The sequence below is a fragment of the Myotis brandtii genome, unplaced genomic scaffold, assembly GCF_000412655.1.
Source record: "Myotis brandtii unplaced genomic scaffold, ASM41265v1 scaffold1279, whole genome shotgun sequence".
Lineage (NCBI taxonomy): Eukaryota > Metazoa > Chordata > Mammalia > Chiroptera > Vespertilionidae > Myotis > Myotis brandtii.
In genome coordinates this window covers 301021-315001 of record NW_005354503.1, presented here as the reverse complement: position 1 = coordinate 315001, position 13981 = coordinate 301021, and the positions used below count along the sequence as shown (strand labels likewise).

At 50.9% G+C, this 13981-nt stretch overlaps 2 protein-coding genes across 9 annotated transcripts in view; both read left to right on the top strand.

Annotated features, from left to right (window-relative positions):
- The first annotated feature begins 2308 nt into the window (after positions 1-2308).
- On the top strand, positions 2309-11045 carry DCAF11 (DDB1 and CUL4 associated factor 11). 8 transcript variants are annotated; one of them, XM_005859599.2, is made up of 15 exons: positions 2309-2538; positions 3159-3365; positions 4238-4365; positions 4952-5079; positions 5353-5417; positions 5727-5827; positions 6004-6150; positions 6363-6417; positions 6762-6830; positions 7185-7242; positions 7339-7524; positions 8256-8409; positions 9058-9210; positions 10005-10111; positions 10218-11045. In XM_005859599.2, exons 2-15 carry the CDS (start codon positions 3211-3213, stop codon positions 10350-10352), a joined length of 1641 nt encoding a protein of 546 aa, XP_005859661.1. In that variant the 5' UTR covers positions 2309-2538; positions 3159-3210; the 3' UTR covers positions 10353-11045. The 8 variants fall into 8 exon arrangements, 7 of the variants coding, with proteins under 7 accessions (XP_005859661.1, XP_005859658.1, XP_005859660.1 ...); XM_005859596.2 differs by having other exon boundaries at positions 2400-2490; XM_005859598.2 differs by lacking the exon at positions 2309-2538 and adding an exon at positions 2545-2749.
- Positions 11046-12216: 1171 nt separating this feature from the next.
- FITM1 (fat storage-inducing transmembrane protein 1) overlaps positions 12217-13981 on the top strand; it is a 2625-nt gene continuing 860 nt past the window's right edge. The window contains exons 1-2 of the mRNA XM_014534285.1: positions 12217-13506; positions 13862-13981. Of these exons, the coding sequence (XP_014389771.1) occupies positions 13241-13506; positions 13862-13981 (386 nt within the window). The 5' untranslated portion in view covers positions 12217-13240. The remainder of the gene's footprint in view (positions 13507-13861) is intronic.

Sequence of the window (13981 nt, the reverse complement as noted above, 5' to 3'; positions counted from 1 at the left end):
TGCTTTCTAAAACCAGTAAGATAACAATCAATGGGATAGTCATTCAATCGAATGGGATGATTTATACAATTCAGAAAATCAAAGTAACTTTTCTATTGTTAAGCCAAATAACAGGGTTAGAGTTAAACTACAGTTTCAATCTGAGATGATTGCTACCATACTTCATGTGGACTGAAGGGTCCCGGGTTCAACTCTGGTCAAGGGCATATATCTCAAAACCAATCGATGTGTTTTTCTCACATCTCTCTGTCTTTTCCACTCTCTCTAAAAATCAATGGAAAAAATATCCTCAGGTGAGGATTTAAAAAAAAAGAAAGAAAGAAAAGACTCATTTTGGTCATACAACCTCAGGCTGTTTTACATTTCCATGACTTTTATATGTTTATTCAATAATGTACAAGTTCTAGAAAAAGAAAAAATAATAATGTACAAGTTTCGTATTTCAAAGGCTTGAATTTGGGTTTCATTCCATTTTAGACTGGATTTGTAAGTGCTAAGTAGAAGGGGCCAAGAAGAGGAAAGGGGCCAAAAATGCATTATTAAGATGAGTTGAACAGTTATCTGTGTGTGTGTTTTTTGTGGACCTCAGGTGCTCCAGGTGTATTAATCATATTGCAATGTTCATGCTATACCTTTGTCACTAATCCATGCATTTTGTTATTTGTTTAATGGTATAATGAGCCTGGGTATTTTCATACTTTGTTATGCAAAATTGAAACCATACTGTTTTTGTATCCACCATAATATGCCACCAGGAGAACTAACACCGTTTTTAAAACCTAACAATGAAACTGAACAGTTCCCCATAGCATAAAAATAGAAGACTACACCACCATTTTAATGTCTGCCTGGTATTTCTGTGTCCTATCACATGGACCATAATTTATTTAACCAATCCTGTCCCATATTGGGGTATATTTGTTTACAGTGCATTGCTATCAATAGTAAAACAAGTGTGGGTTCGATTGTACAGTGAAACGCCCTGAAAGCCGGCCCTGGTGAGCAGAGATAAACTCGGGTCTAGCAGTCTAGAGACCAGGAGCCCGACCCAAAGCACTGACCACACCCTCGCCCTCCCGGGGAGAGTGAGGCCCAGACAGAAAGGCCCGGGGGAATTACGAGCCCTCGCTCCCCTCCCTATCTTCAGGGAGCTCTAGACCCGGGACAGCTCGAAGCACTTCTTCTCTTTTTTTTGTCTAAAAAAATTTTTTAAATATATTTTATTGATCTTTTACAGAGAGGAAGGGAGAGGGATGGAGAGTTAGAAACATCGATGAGAGAGAAACATGGATCAGCTGCCTCCTGCACACCCCCTACTGGGGATGTGCCGCAACCAAGGTACATGCCCTTGACCGGAATCGAACCTGGAACCTTCAGTCCGCAGGCCGACGCTCCATCCACTGAGCCAAACCGGTCAGGACTTTGTCTAAATTTTACATATGTGTCCTTTTTCCCCCGCCCTCCCCCGTCTTGAAGCACTTCTGAGGGAGTGCGGCCGGGGGTGCTGAGGTGCAGCCTGAACGCCGGACCTGTGCGCCCGGCACAGCGAGGTCACTCGAGCCCAATCACCCGCCCCCGGGCTGGGCGATGATCCCGAGGCCTGGCCAGCCCGGGCCTCGGACTCAGGCGGGTTACTAATAAACCCGGAGGAGGGGGAGGAGGCGGAGTGCTTGCACACCCTAGACAGGTGGTCGGGGCCGGACAGGCAAGGCAAGGACATAAGGTCGAGGGAAAGTTTGCAGATCCTAGAGGGCCAAAGGGGTGGGTGTCTAAGGGGAACTGACGGAACCTGACAGCCCGTGGAGACCTACCGGTGTGTTAGGGAGCGTCTACAAAGACCGCGGAGGGAAGCCAGGGGCCATCTAAACAGTTATCAGAGCGGCTAAGGGGAGGTCTAGAAAGGGCGCTCCCCACGCGAACAAGGCTTCCGGAAGCTAAACCCAGAAAGGAGGGTATGGAGGCCTGGTTCGCCCACCAGTGATCTAAACACACCCTATAGGGCCGACCCCCCTTGGTAGGGCCGACTGAAGCTTCAACCAACGACAGAGGAAGGTTGGAGGGGCGGGGGGGGGGGGGGGGGGGGGGGGGGGGCCTCAGAGATCATCTGAAAAGTGCGAAGCCACATGAATTTTAGGGACCGACATCAAATTGTATCCCTTGCTAAGACACCTCTCGGTAGCGAACCACCAACGTCTTTTATAAGCTCCACCCCTCACCTATTAATTGTGGTTCCGTTGTCTCTGACACAGGAAACAACCGGTTCCCCACTTACTCCTCCCAACAAGTAGCGGACGCCCTTCCTCCCACGCACTTTCCTCCCACCCACCCGTCAATCACCGCGCTCAGCTGTCCAGTTAGCGGTCCAAGGAGGCGGGGCCGTCAGGGGCGTCGCGTGACGTCCACAGTCCGAGCACCGGGAAGCCGGGAGATGAGTGACGAAGGGGGCGCGTGACGGAGGAGCAGTTGGCCAACGCTGTGGCGGCAGTCGGGGTAAACAAGACCTCCCGCCCGTGCGGCTCCTGCGACCGCTCCGGGCTGGTGGGTGGTCTCGCGCGAGGCGGCAACCGCCGGCTCCAGTGGGAGGGGCTTCTCAGCCTCTTCCCTGCCTCCTCTCCTCGGTGTACACACCCCGCCCCCCCCTCGCACACACGTGGGCGTGAGGCTGGGGAGGGGGGGGTGTTAGGCTGAATTCTAACGTCATTGGTTGTCGCTGCTGCCGACTTTCACAAGGAAGCACTCTGATTGGTCGGTAAGGGGGGCGTCGGGGGTCTCTGAGTCCATAGGCTTCTGATTGGCTAGATGAGATAAGCTAATGAGGCGCGTTCTTCCGCAAGGGGTTGTGATTGGTCTGCCAGAGAGGTTACCTGGGAATCCACCCCCTCCTGGGACTTTGATAGGTGAGTTTGAGGCAGAAAACTGAGAAATTCCTCTTCTCAAGGATTCTCATTGGTGAGCCAGGGCCCTAGGCTTCTCTCTTCTTTTTTTGGCTTCCCAAGATTGGGGAAGCTTTGTGTTCCTGAAGCGTGGGGAGTCGTCACAGGCTAAGGAAAAAGGGGTCCCCTCGGTCCCTAAGAAGTGTCGCCCTCCTAGAGATAGCCACCCCTATCCCAAGAGACCCTAGTATTTCTAGAGCAGGCTTTGCTTTCACCAAACCTAAGGAGGTGACAGGAGGAGTGCCTGCACCGGACCTAAGGATGCTGTGACCAGAAGATGGGATCGCGGAACAGCAGCAGCGCAGGATCCGGGTCTGGAGACTCCTCCGAGGGCTTGCCCCGAAGAGGGGCTGGTCTGCGTCGGAGTGAGGAAGAGGAAGAGGAGGATGAAGATGTGGATCTGGCCCAGGTACTGGCCTATCTCCTCCGCAGGTAACTTGCCCTCTGGTGTGTCCCCACCAGGTGCCACCACAGTCCCTTGGTCCCAACTCCAGACAGAGGGTAGGGAATGGGATTAGCCCGGTACAGCTGTTCTGTTTGAGCACGACAGCCTTTTTCTGCTGGACACTAGGCACTGAGCTTCATACCCAGGAAGAGTGGTTCTTGCCCAGGGAGGGTCACCAAAATATCACTCTTGTGTTTTCGGGGACTGTTGAAGGGAGCCTCTCTAGCTATGACTACACAAATGTAATCTGTTTTCCAAGTAAATTTTAAAAATAAGATAAAAGGCCCTTGTGGAAAAGGAGTGATGTGAGGGGTTGGGGAGGTGGGTGTTGAACTTTAGTGAAGTTAATTGCATGTGATATGAGACCATGTGGATTTTCTTGAAAAACAAGTTTAAATTAGCCTAGTATAACCCTGCTCTTGAAGAAAGAATGCTTTGAGGCAAGTGGCCACCAGGAATTGGCTGGAAAGGGAGTGACACTGGCTTCGTTTCTTAGCTGTGGCTCCTTGAGGAGAAGACAAGTTTGGGGGTCCCCTCAGAATACTGTGTTCTATACTGGACTACGTGGGCAGAGGCTCAGAAGGAAACGCTCTCAGAATTTTTAACTCTGGGAAGTTAACTTAGTAGGTCTGTCAGTCTCCATGTAATGTTGGGGTTCTTTACTCCTGCTGCAAGGGTGAGAATTGTAGGAGACTGAAAATAATAGCCAAGGTCTAGTCAACCTCAGACCTCAAAATAGGGACAGTATGAGGGTGGCGTACCAGGTGGTCTCAGCACTGGCTAGCCCTTGACTCTGAATCTGGTTGGTTTGGGAAAGGCACCCTTTCCCTTTGTCATGGGGGGTGGGGTATCTCCACAGGGGCCAAGTGAGGTTGGTGCAGGGAGGAGGTGCAGCAAATTTACAACTCATCCAGGCCCTCTCGGACTCCGAGGAAGAGCATGACAGTGCCTGGGATGGGCGTCTTGGAGACAGATACAACCCACCTGGTAAGAGGAAAGGCAGACTGACACCCTAACATCAGAAGACTTTGATTGGAAAATCTTTTTTCTTTCTTTCTTTTTTTAGAAATAAGTCTCTCCTTATCAGTAGTTACTTTATTTATTTATTTTCATTGTATTATTTATTTATTTATTTACCTTGGTTAATCCTCACCTGAGGATATTTTTCCATAGATTTTTAGAAAGAGGGGAAAGGAGAGGGAGAGACAGAGAGAAACATCGATGTGAGAGAGACACATCGATTGGTTGCCTCCTGCACACACCCCCGACGAGGGTGGGGGAACCTACAACCGAGGTATCTGCCCTTGACTTGAATCGAACCCAGGACCCTTCAGTCCACAGGCTGATGTTATATCCACTGAGCCAAACCGTCCAGGGCAGAAAATCTTTTTTTCTTTTTAATTTTGACAAAGAATAATGGGTTAAGTTGAAAGAAGATGAGATAATTCAGGGAATGAGGGAGTCCTTTAAGACCCAGTATATGCAGCCACATTGAATGGGCTTGAGTACAGTTCTGCTAACTGTCCTCTGAGGCTGAAAGACCTAGGATGAAATTTCTCCCTGGTCTTCACAGTGGACGCAACCCCTGACACCCGGGAGCTGGAATGCAATGAGATCAAGACGCAAGTGGAATTGGCCACAGGGCGGCTGGGCCGTAGGCAGGCGGCCCGGGAGCACAGTTTCCCGCAAATGCTGTACCAGGTAGGCCTCTCCACCCCCCGCCAGCCTGGCAGCAGGCCTATCAAGGTAGCCAGAGCGCTGCCATCCCCAGAGAAGAGGGAATTAAACTTTCCAAAGAAGCCTCAAGTGCTGGAGCTGGAGAGTTCTTAGCCAGCCTGCTCCAGGGTTTGGTGGGACATCCTATATGTGGTGTCCATTTCTGTAACAAGAGCAACAACTTTGGAGGAGGGGGCCTGGCGTGACTGAAGTGGCCCTGTGTTTCTGCTAGCAATATTCCCCAATCCCTTCCTTTAGAGAGAACGGGGCCTCTGCCACCGGGGAAGCTTCTCCCTTGGAGAACAGTCTCGAGTGATGTCTCAGTGAGTATGGGGCTTGGTGGAGACACTCTAAGGGCCAGATAGGTCTTATCTCCTACATTTTGAAGGTATAGGTGTTAAAGGATCCTCAGGGATATTAAGGTTAGGTTAAGTGGGGTTAAGGCTTTGAGAGTAAACAAAGTGGAAAAGTATGGAAATGAGAGGATGATAGAATAAATGAAAGGGGATTTTACCCAAGGCCAAAAGAGAAGAATGCCCGTGTATTCACGTCCAGCTCTGTTAGGATTCTGCTAACTGGGGTGCTTCTCATCCCGAGCTCCCCTTAACCCTACTTTCCCTCTGCTTCCCCAGCTTCTTGCCCAATGATCTGGGCTTCACTGATACTTACTCTCAGAAGGCTTTCTGTGGCATCTACAGCAAAGATGGTCAAATCTTCATGTCTGCTTGCCAAGGTACCAGACCCTGGTCCCATGAACAAGGAATGCTCCCTATGGCTGAGGCTAGAAAGACCCAGACCCTGACTTAGGGATGCTTAGTCAGAGCACATTTCTCAGATACACTGGTAGAGGTCTGATAGGAGGATTTGAGGAGGTTATTCCCTAATTCTGCCTGGTCCCCACTTACACAGACCAGACAATAAGACTGTATGACTGCCGGTATGGCCGCTTTCATAAATTCAAGAGCATCAAGGCCCGGGATGTAGGCTGGAGTGTCCTGGATGTGGCCTTCACCCCTGATGGAAACCATTTCCTATACTCCAGCTGGTCTGATTACAGTGAGTATGCCCCAGATTTCTGGTGTCTCTCCAGCCTGGGACCTGAGATCTCCAAATGCCCACCTCCTCTGTGCCAGGACTCTACACCTTCTCCTGGAAAGATCACTTCCAGGGTCTGACATCCTGGCCCTTTGTTCCATCTCCTCTCTAGTTTCACTTCTACCTGTCTTCCCCCAGCCCTGAAAGATTCTTGTTTCTCTTGCTTCTCTTAGTTCATATCTGCAACATCTACGGGGAGGGAGACACACACACTGCCCTGGATCTAAGGTACTGGCTTCCCTTCCTGGTCAGAAACTTCTCAAGGAAGGCTCTCCAGGAGCAAATCTCTTGAACTGGAACTCCTGCTTAGAGGGAAAAGTACACTGGTTGCAGGTTTCTCTGTGTGGATTCCTGGGAGGGACCCACCCGTCCGGTCAGCAGAGGAGCAGGGTAAAATAGATGGTTGCAAGATCATTTCAGGGTTCTCCCTGAGGTGATCCACATTCTGGCTTGTGTTGGCAGGACTTCTCTTCCCCTGAGAAATGTGCCTTACAGCCCTCATCAGATTCTATGTGGATTAACAAAGGCTGAAGGGAAGTGCACTTAATCAGCTCCTCCTTTGCTCTTTTCAGGCCAGATGAACGTCGCTTTGCTGTCTTCTCCATTGCTGTCTCCTCAGATGGACGAGAAGTGCTAGGAGGGTGAGTGTGGGGGATGTTGCCCTCAGTTAATGAGACAGAGTCCTCCCTGAGACCAGCTCTGCTATTACAGAGACTATACTGGATGCCCCTACTCGGGCATCGTGGAGAACAACCAGCCCTTCTCCAAGGTCAAGGTTTACGACTCGCTTTACCTCTTGCTCACCATTTACCCAGAATGAGATGGGAGGTCTCAAACCTCCTTGAAACACAGCTAACACTCCTTCTACCTCCTATATAAGAAGAGACAAGGGTTTGCCCTTTAGCAGGACTTCACAACAGGGACTCTCCAGAGCACACATAGCATCAGTCCTCTCAGTCCTATCTCCAGGACCCTCTTTATCCCTTCCCTTTCAGGGCCAATGACGGCTGCCTGTATGTCTTTGATCGAGAACAGAACCGGCGCACCCTTCAGGTATTGGTGCTGAGACTTAGAGTCTCTGCTTCCTGGTCCTTGGCTATTAGAAGACCCAGAAAGAAGTCCTAGATATCCTGTTCTCTTTCTCCCTAGATTGAGTCCCATGAGGATGATGTGAATGCAGTGGCCTTTGCTGACATAAGCTCCCAAATCCTGTTCTCCGGGGGTGACGATGCTATCTGCAAAGTGTGGGATCGACGCACCATGCGGGAGGATGACCCCAAGCCTGTGGGTGCACTGGCCGGACATCAAGATGGCATCACTTTCATTGACAGCAAGGTAGGCAGGGAGGCAGCACTGTGAAGCTAGGCTACTAAGGTTCCAATTGTCTAGGAGAGGATGTCAGAGTGGACTGGTGTGGAAACTCACCCAAGGTCCTTATTAGCCAAGTTTGCAAGAACTGGACTTTAGGGAAGGGGCTTAAGCCAGGAAACGTGAGATCCATTGGTACTCAACACTGATGGGTACCAATGGAGCTCGGCAGGGCTTTCCGTACAAGAAAAATAGAACACAGTTAGTCCAAGGTAGAATAGGAGACCCAGCCAGTGCCTCAGGCAGAGAAGCTGAAGAATAACCAGGGGGTGGGATCTGAGGGAGAAAACTGATGTGAGCCCTCGCTGGTTGCTCAGTGGTTAGAGCATCTGCCCGTGGACTGAAGAGTCTCGGGTTCAGTTCTACTCAAGGGCACGTACCTGGGTTGCAGGCTCAATCCCCAGCCCCAGGGAGGGCCCATGCGGGAGGCAACCAATTGATGTGTCTCTCTCACATTGATGTTTTTCTCTCTATATCTCTCCCTCTCCCTCTTACTCTCTCTAAAAATTAATGGAAAAAAAATATCTTTGGGTGAGGATTAACAACAATAAAAAAAATGTGAGCTCACCTGGATGAGGAAAGAGGCAAGCAAAATCAGAGGACTGGCATTTTTACCCCTCAACTGGAGAGGGGAGCTGGACTGACAGCACCAACATTTGCAAGATCTGACCCTTCATCACCTATTCTGGGATTCACAGGGTGATGCCCGGTATCTCATCTCCAACTCCAAAGACCAGACCATCAAGCTCTGGGATATCCGGCGCTTTTCCAGCCGGGAAGGCATGGAAGCCTCACGCCAGGCTGCCACACAGCAAAACTGGGACTACCGCTGGCAGCAGGTGCCCAAAAAAGGTGAGAGGGCCGACTGGTGCAGCTCAGTGGTTGAACGTTGACCCATGAACCAGGAGGTCAAGGTTCAATTCCAGTGAGGGCACATTGCCCGGGTTGCAGGCTCGATCCCCAGTAGGGGGCATGCAGGAGGCAGCTGATTGATGATTCTCTCTCATTATTGATGTTTCTATCTCTCCTTCTCCCTTCCTCTCTCTGAAATCAATAAAAACATTTTTTTTAAATTTTTAATAAGTAAGAAATTAATTTTTTTAAAGGTGAGAGTGGAAGGTAGAGCCTGAGATATGGAGAGTAAGGGGTCAGGGGTAGTAGTTAAAATATTTAACCCCTGGAGAGGCCTGTCATGGGCACAGTGAATATGCTCTGGCCTAGAGCATTAACTCTTTGTTTGCTGAACCATGGGGTGAGCCAAGGGTTCCCAGGGTTGGAGGCTGGGGATCACTCAGAACTAACCAATATGAAAGTATTTCAGTATCTTAATCAGCAGGAAGCCCAGCTGACTGTAGGTGAATACCAGTTGACTGTTAGGTGGGGAAAGAGCTACCAGTTGGGGGTTGGAAAAATGATTCTGAGCATCGATCTTTGCTAAGGATTGGTGATTTGGGAGAATCCAGACTCTTAACCTAGGGCTCTCCCTGCACCCCTACCCAGCCTGGCGGAAGCTGAAGCTCCCAGGGGACAGCTCCTTGATGACCTACCGGGGCCATGGGGTGCTACATACCCTCATCCGATGCCGATTCTCCCCGACCCATAGCACCGGCCAGCAGTTCATCTATAGTGGCTGCTCCACTGGCAAAGTGGTTGGTAAGGATTGTGTCAGAACAGGGAGTCTTGGGAAGGGCAGGAATGTTTCTCAGGTTATAACTACCAGTGACCACCTTAAACTCAGTGGCATCTACAAGTGGAAGTGAGTTTAGCTTAGAGCAAGGGAGGCTTAAACAGAAACAGAAAACATTCTATTCATCAGCATTTTAAATTAAGACAAGGAACATAGAATTCTAGTCAGTAAATATAACAGATTACCAAAAATATACGCGGTTGTTTTGTAGCCAGTCAAGAAGAGAGATTGCAGATGAAAGGTAGGAGGGAACAGAGGTAAAAAGGAATGACACAAAGACACTCAAGCCCCAGAGCAGGAGAAATGCACCAACACAGCTGCAGCTATAAGGAGCCTGAAATCGCGCACTCGGGTGGAGACCCACCAGAATGAGAGAAAGGTGCGCCCCGTCCAGATAAGGAACACCAGGTTCTCGTACCTCTGGAGACATTTATTATTCACTTTGGTGCTGCCTTCCAGATCTTGTGGGCTTTTTAGAAAATGGCTGCTAACAGCTTTAAAGCCACATTGCATTTTAAGTGTAGACCTTGTGAAATGTAGCTGAGGGCCAGAGATATCTGAGCTCTGCTAGACCATACCCTCAATCTGAGGTAGGGAAAAGGGGAAAGAAATTGAGAAACAGCCCCATCCTCTGCTGTGGGTTTTGTTACTCTAGGCAAGTGGGAAGTTGCCTGAGAGGTGGGTAAGTGGTGTTGCTCAGAGAGAGATGGGTGGCCAGAAGGTCCTGTGGCAGCCTCTCCACTCTGGCCTTTGTGAACAGTGTATGACCTCCTCAGCGGGCACATCGTGAAGAAGCTGACCAGCCACAAGGCCTGTGTGCGTGACGTCAGTTGGCACCCCTTTGAGGAGAAGATTGTCAGCAGTTCGGTGAGGTTGCAAGAGTTGGGGCGGGGCGGGCGGGCAGTACATGTCTGGGACTTGGACCTGGGAGTGAGCAGCACCCCCTGACTACTTGCCACCTTCTGCCCTGCAGTGGGACGGGAACCTGCGTTTGTGGCAGTACCGCCAGGCTGAGTACTTCCAGGATGACATGCCAGAGTCTGAGGAACACCCCAGTGCTCCTGCCTCAGTGCCCCACCCCTCTTCAGCCTTTTCCTCGCCCCAGTAGATCTGACCTCCAGCCCATATGTGGCTGAGCCTCTTGATAAGCTCTCTTCCCTTTCTCCCTTCTGAGGGACTCCCTTTTGGGGAGTCATTGGCATTGGATGGGGAGAAACAGAAGCCCAGGCTTTCGGGGGCCCTAACTGAGCTCTGGAAAATCCTCCCCGTGGGTCTCCTCGAAATCTCACCCCTCATTCAGCTTGGGTCTCTGTCTCTGGCTGGGGTCTGGCAGGACTGCCTTTATTTTGGGTGTGGCCTTCGTTAGCAAGAGCACTGTCCTGAGTGTTTTTAATCATGTTTGGATGTTAGGTGTTAGCTCCTAGAGTAGATGCCTGGGGCCATGTCTGACCTGAGCAGTCAGGCAGGCCCATTGCCTGGCCTTCACCTTAAGGATTAGCCTGGCCAATCAGAGGTCCTGATGGCTAGAGCTGCAGCCCTTTGGGGGAGGGTGGGATGGGGAAGGCAGGTCCTCAGCACCCTCCTAGGGTGGGAATTATGTGGTTTCTTTCCTGTGTCTGGGTCTTTGGGGTATGCCAGCTTGTGGTGTGAGGGGCTCCATGTGGCCTCACACAGGGCAGGCCCTCCCTCCCAGGACAGTCCATCTTGCAGAGGCCAGCGGCTTCAAGGAGGGATGTTAAGTAGGACTCCTTGGTCCTCTCACTGGCTTTGGCTCCCTCAATAAACTCTCTGTGGGAACCTGGCTTGGTGTCTCTCTGTCTCTCTTTTTCCTGTCTGAGGCCTTTTATACTCTCAAGTCAAGAAAATAGCTTCAACGAAGCCTTCAGATTTGCTGCTCTATGGGAAAAAAACATCCCTTTGATGCCCAAGATGTAAGGAAATACCAAAATCATTTAACTGAGCCTTTTAATAGGCAGTCCCTCACCAACTTAGAAACTTCCCAGCAAGCAGAAATCAAGAGAGCAGGAAATAGGCACATCTTAGGTCAGCACACTTGCATGAACTGGTCTAGTCTACAAGAAAAAATCACCCAGAGCCAGAGAACCTGATGGTCGCTGATGCCAGGCCCCATCTGGGCGCTCCACCCCCACAGCCGCCCCTTGTACAGTTGAGGAAGTGGAGGCGTGCAGCATGCCCCAGAGCAGCCGATGGCGCAGCCAGCGGGGAACTAGGGTTCGCATCCAGTTCTGATCCGTCTTTCCTCACATTTCAAGGCAGTTTTTAAGATTATGTCCTTTACAACTATTTACAATTACAATGAAAACTTTCTTTGTCAACTTTATATTTTTTAATATATTTTTATTGATTTCTGAGAGGAAGAGAGAGAAACATTGATGTTTGGCTGCTTCCTGCATGCCCCCCTCCCCCAATTGGGGATCGAGCCCGAAACCTGGGCATGTGCCCTGACTAGGAATCGAACTGTGACCTCCTTGTTTATGGGTTGACACTCAACCATTGAGCCACACTGGCTTGGCTGATTAATCCATCTTGATCAGTTTGCAGATGAGGGTGCTGAGGACCAAGGAGGGTTAGTTTTCCCAAAGTCATACAGTTGGGCCCAGAACCCAGGTGTCCTTGCTTGCTCGCTCATTCCTTTCACTGCTTTGCTGGTCTCCACTGTGCTTTGAAGTCCCACCACCAGGTTTGAGGAATGAGGAAGGAAGACAAAAGGGTCGCAAAACAGTTACTGAATAACAAGGATTTTGTTTAGGTAGTTGCTCCCTGCTCTATAGCTCCAGCCTCAGTGGTCAGGTTGGGAGGCCAAGTCTTTTTATTTTATTTTTTAATTCTCATCCAAGGATATGTTTTTATTGATTTTTAAAGAGAGAGGGAGGAAGGGAGGGAGAGATAGAGAAACATTGATGTGAGAGAGAAACATTGATCAGTTGCCTCCCATACTGATCGAACCTGCAACCTAGGTATGTGCCTTCACTAAGAATCGAACCCGCAACCTTTTTGGTGTGTGGGACGACACTCCAACAGCCACCCGGCCAGGGTGGGAGGCCAAGTCTTATGTGTGGCTGAGACCCAGAGTAATTGGTTAGAGGACACAACCTAAGGTTTTGATGGCTGGGGATTTTCCTTCTAGGTCTCCTCCTCTCCTTCCCCATCACCTGGGAGTAAATCTAATCTTTGGGTCTTTGAGAGTCCGATCTGGGCCATCACCGTCTCATATAGTACGCCTTTTTCAGGTCACTTGAATTTCATCTGTTGGCCATCATAATAAACATACCAAAGAAGGGTCCCCTTTAGATCTAACGTCTTGTGCATTCACACAGCAGCCCTGGGACCAAACTAGCCCCTCGGAGCCCCTCAGACCAGACGAGCTGGGGCTGAGCCAAGCCACTGGGGTCATGGTCTCCTAACGTGGCCTGATTGGACACAGTGCAGTGCATAGGCACCTTGCTTTGTGCTCAAACCTGAGGAAAGGGGCTGGACCACACTGATGATGAGGGAGACACAGATTTTTTAATAAAAGATTTGGTTAGTTTTATCTTTCTGACCCCTGATTTCCCTGTGAATCAAACACATAGTAAAGTTGGGATGGAGTGGGGATGACTGGCTGACCAAACAGAAGTAGGCAGACCCAAGCAGACTGTGGTCAAAGACAACCCTAAACAGCAGTCCTGGCCCTAAGACATGAACTAGAACATAGAGCTGGGGACAGACCTAGAGGACCAGGGGGACACGGCGTTAATAGAAAGGACACAGGCGGCAATCCAGACGCACCCGAGGCTGGGTCCCTGCTGACGTGGCAGCCCTCTGCCCTGGCCCCTTACTGCCCCCCGCCCCTCTCCCCCGCCTGCCAGCTGCCAACAGGGCTCTGCTCTGTGTCTGCCACACCTGTCACTGTCTGTCCTTGCCCAGGGGGGGGGCCCCATCAGCCCCTCCTCAGCTGCCCAGCAGAGCAAGCAGTTAGTGGGGAGGGGAGGGAACATGGAGCGGGGGCCGGTGGTGGGGGCAGGGCTGGGGGCCAGGGCCCGAATCCGGGCATTGCTGGGCTGCCTGGTGAAGGTGCTGCTCTGGGTGGCCTCTGCCTTGCTGTATTTTGGAAGTGAACAGGCTGCCCGCCTCCTGGGCAGCCCCTGCTTACGGCGCCTGTACCATGCCTGGTTGGCAGCAGTGGTCATCTTTGGGCCCCTTCTTCAGTTCCATGTCAACCCTCGGACTATCTTCGCCAGCCACGGAAACTTCTTCAACATGTGAGTCCACTCGAGGCTAGGGGCGCCGGCTCCCTGCACTCTGGGATCCTAGCTCCCTCCAGGCTTCTGTCCTCCTGCCAGGCCAGACACTAAAAATAGGCTAGGAGGTTGAAGAGAAGGTCAGAGAAGGGGGAGGGGGCCAGCACTGGGGGTCCAGGGGAAGTTGGGAGCAAGACTGAAGAGGAAATATGGACCCTCGCAGGCTGAATGGGTGGATGGGGGTGGGAGGTATAAGACACAGGAAATAGACAGCCAGTGACGAAATGTAGGACTGGGGACAGCAGTGGGGAACACAGACCAGAGTGGGGAGAGGGGCAGAAGGGTTTCAGTAATCTCCCCTCTTCTCTGCCCACAGAAAGTTTGTGAATTCCGCATGGGGCTGGACATGCACCTTCCTGGGGGGCTTCGTGTTGCTGGTGGTGTTCCTGGCTACACGGCGTGTGGCAGTGACTGCCCGGCACCTGAGCCGGCTGGT

What these genes read in the sequence shown, in the direction of transcription:
- DCAF11 (XM_005859599.2), top strand. Translation starts at nt 3,211, where the DNA reads ATGGGATCGCGGAACAGCAGCAGCGCAGGATCCGGGTCTGGAGACTCC. An exon ending in CAGTCTCGAGTGATGTCTCA is followed by an intron (nt 5,418 to 5,726) that starts GTGAGTATGGGG and finishes CTGCTTCCCCAG; the next exon opens with CTTCTTGCCCAATGATCTGG. An exon ending in CTCCAGCTGGTCTGATTACA is followed by an intron (nt 6,151 to 6,362) that starts GTGAGTATGCCC and finishes TGCTTCTCTTAG; the next exon opens with TTCATATCTGCAACATCTAC.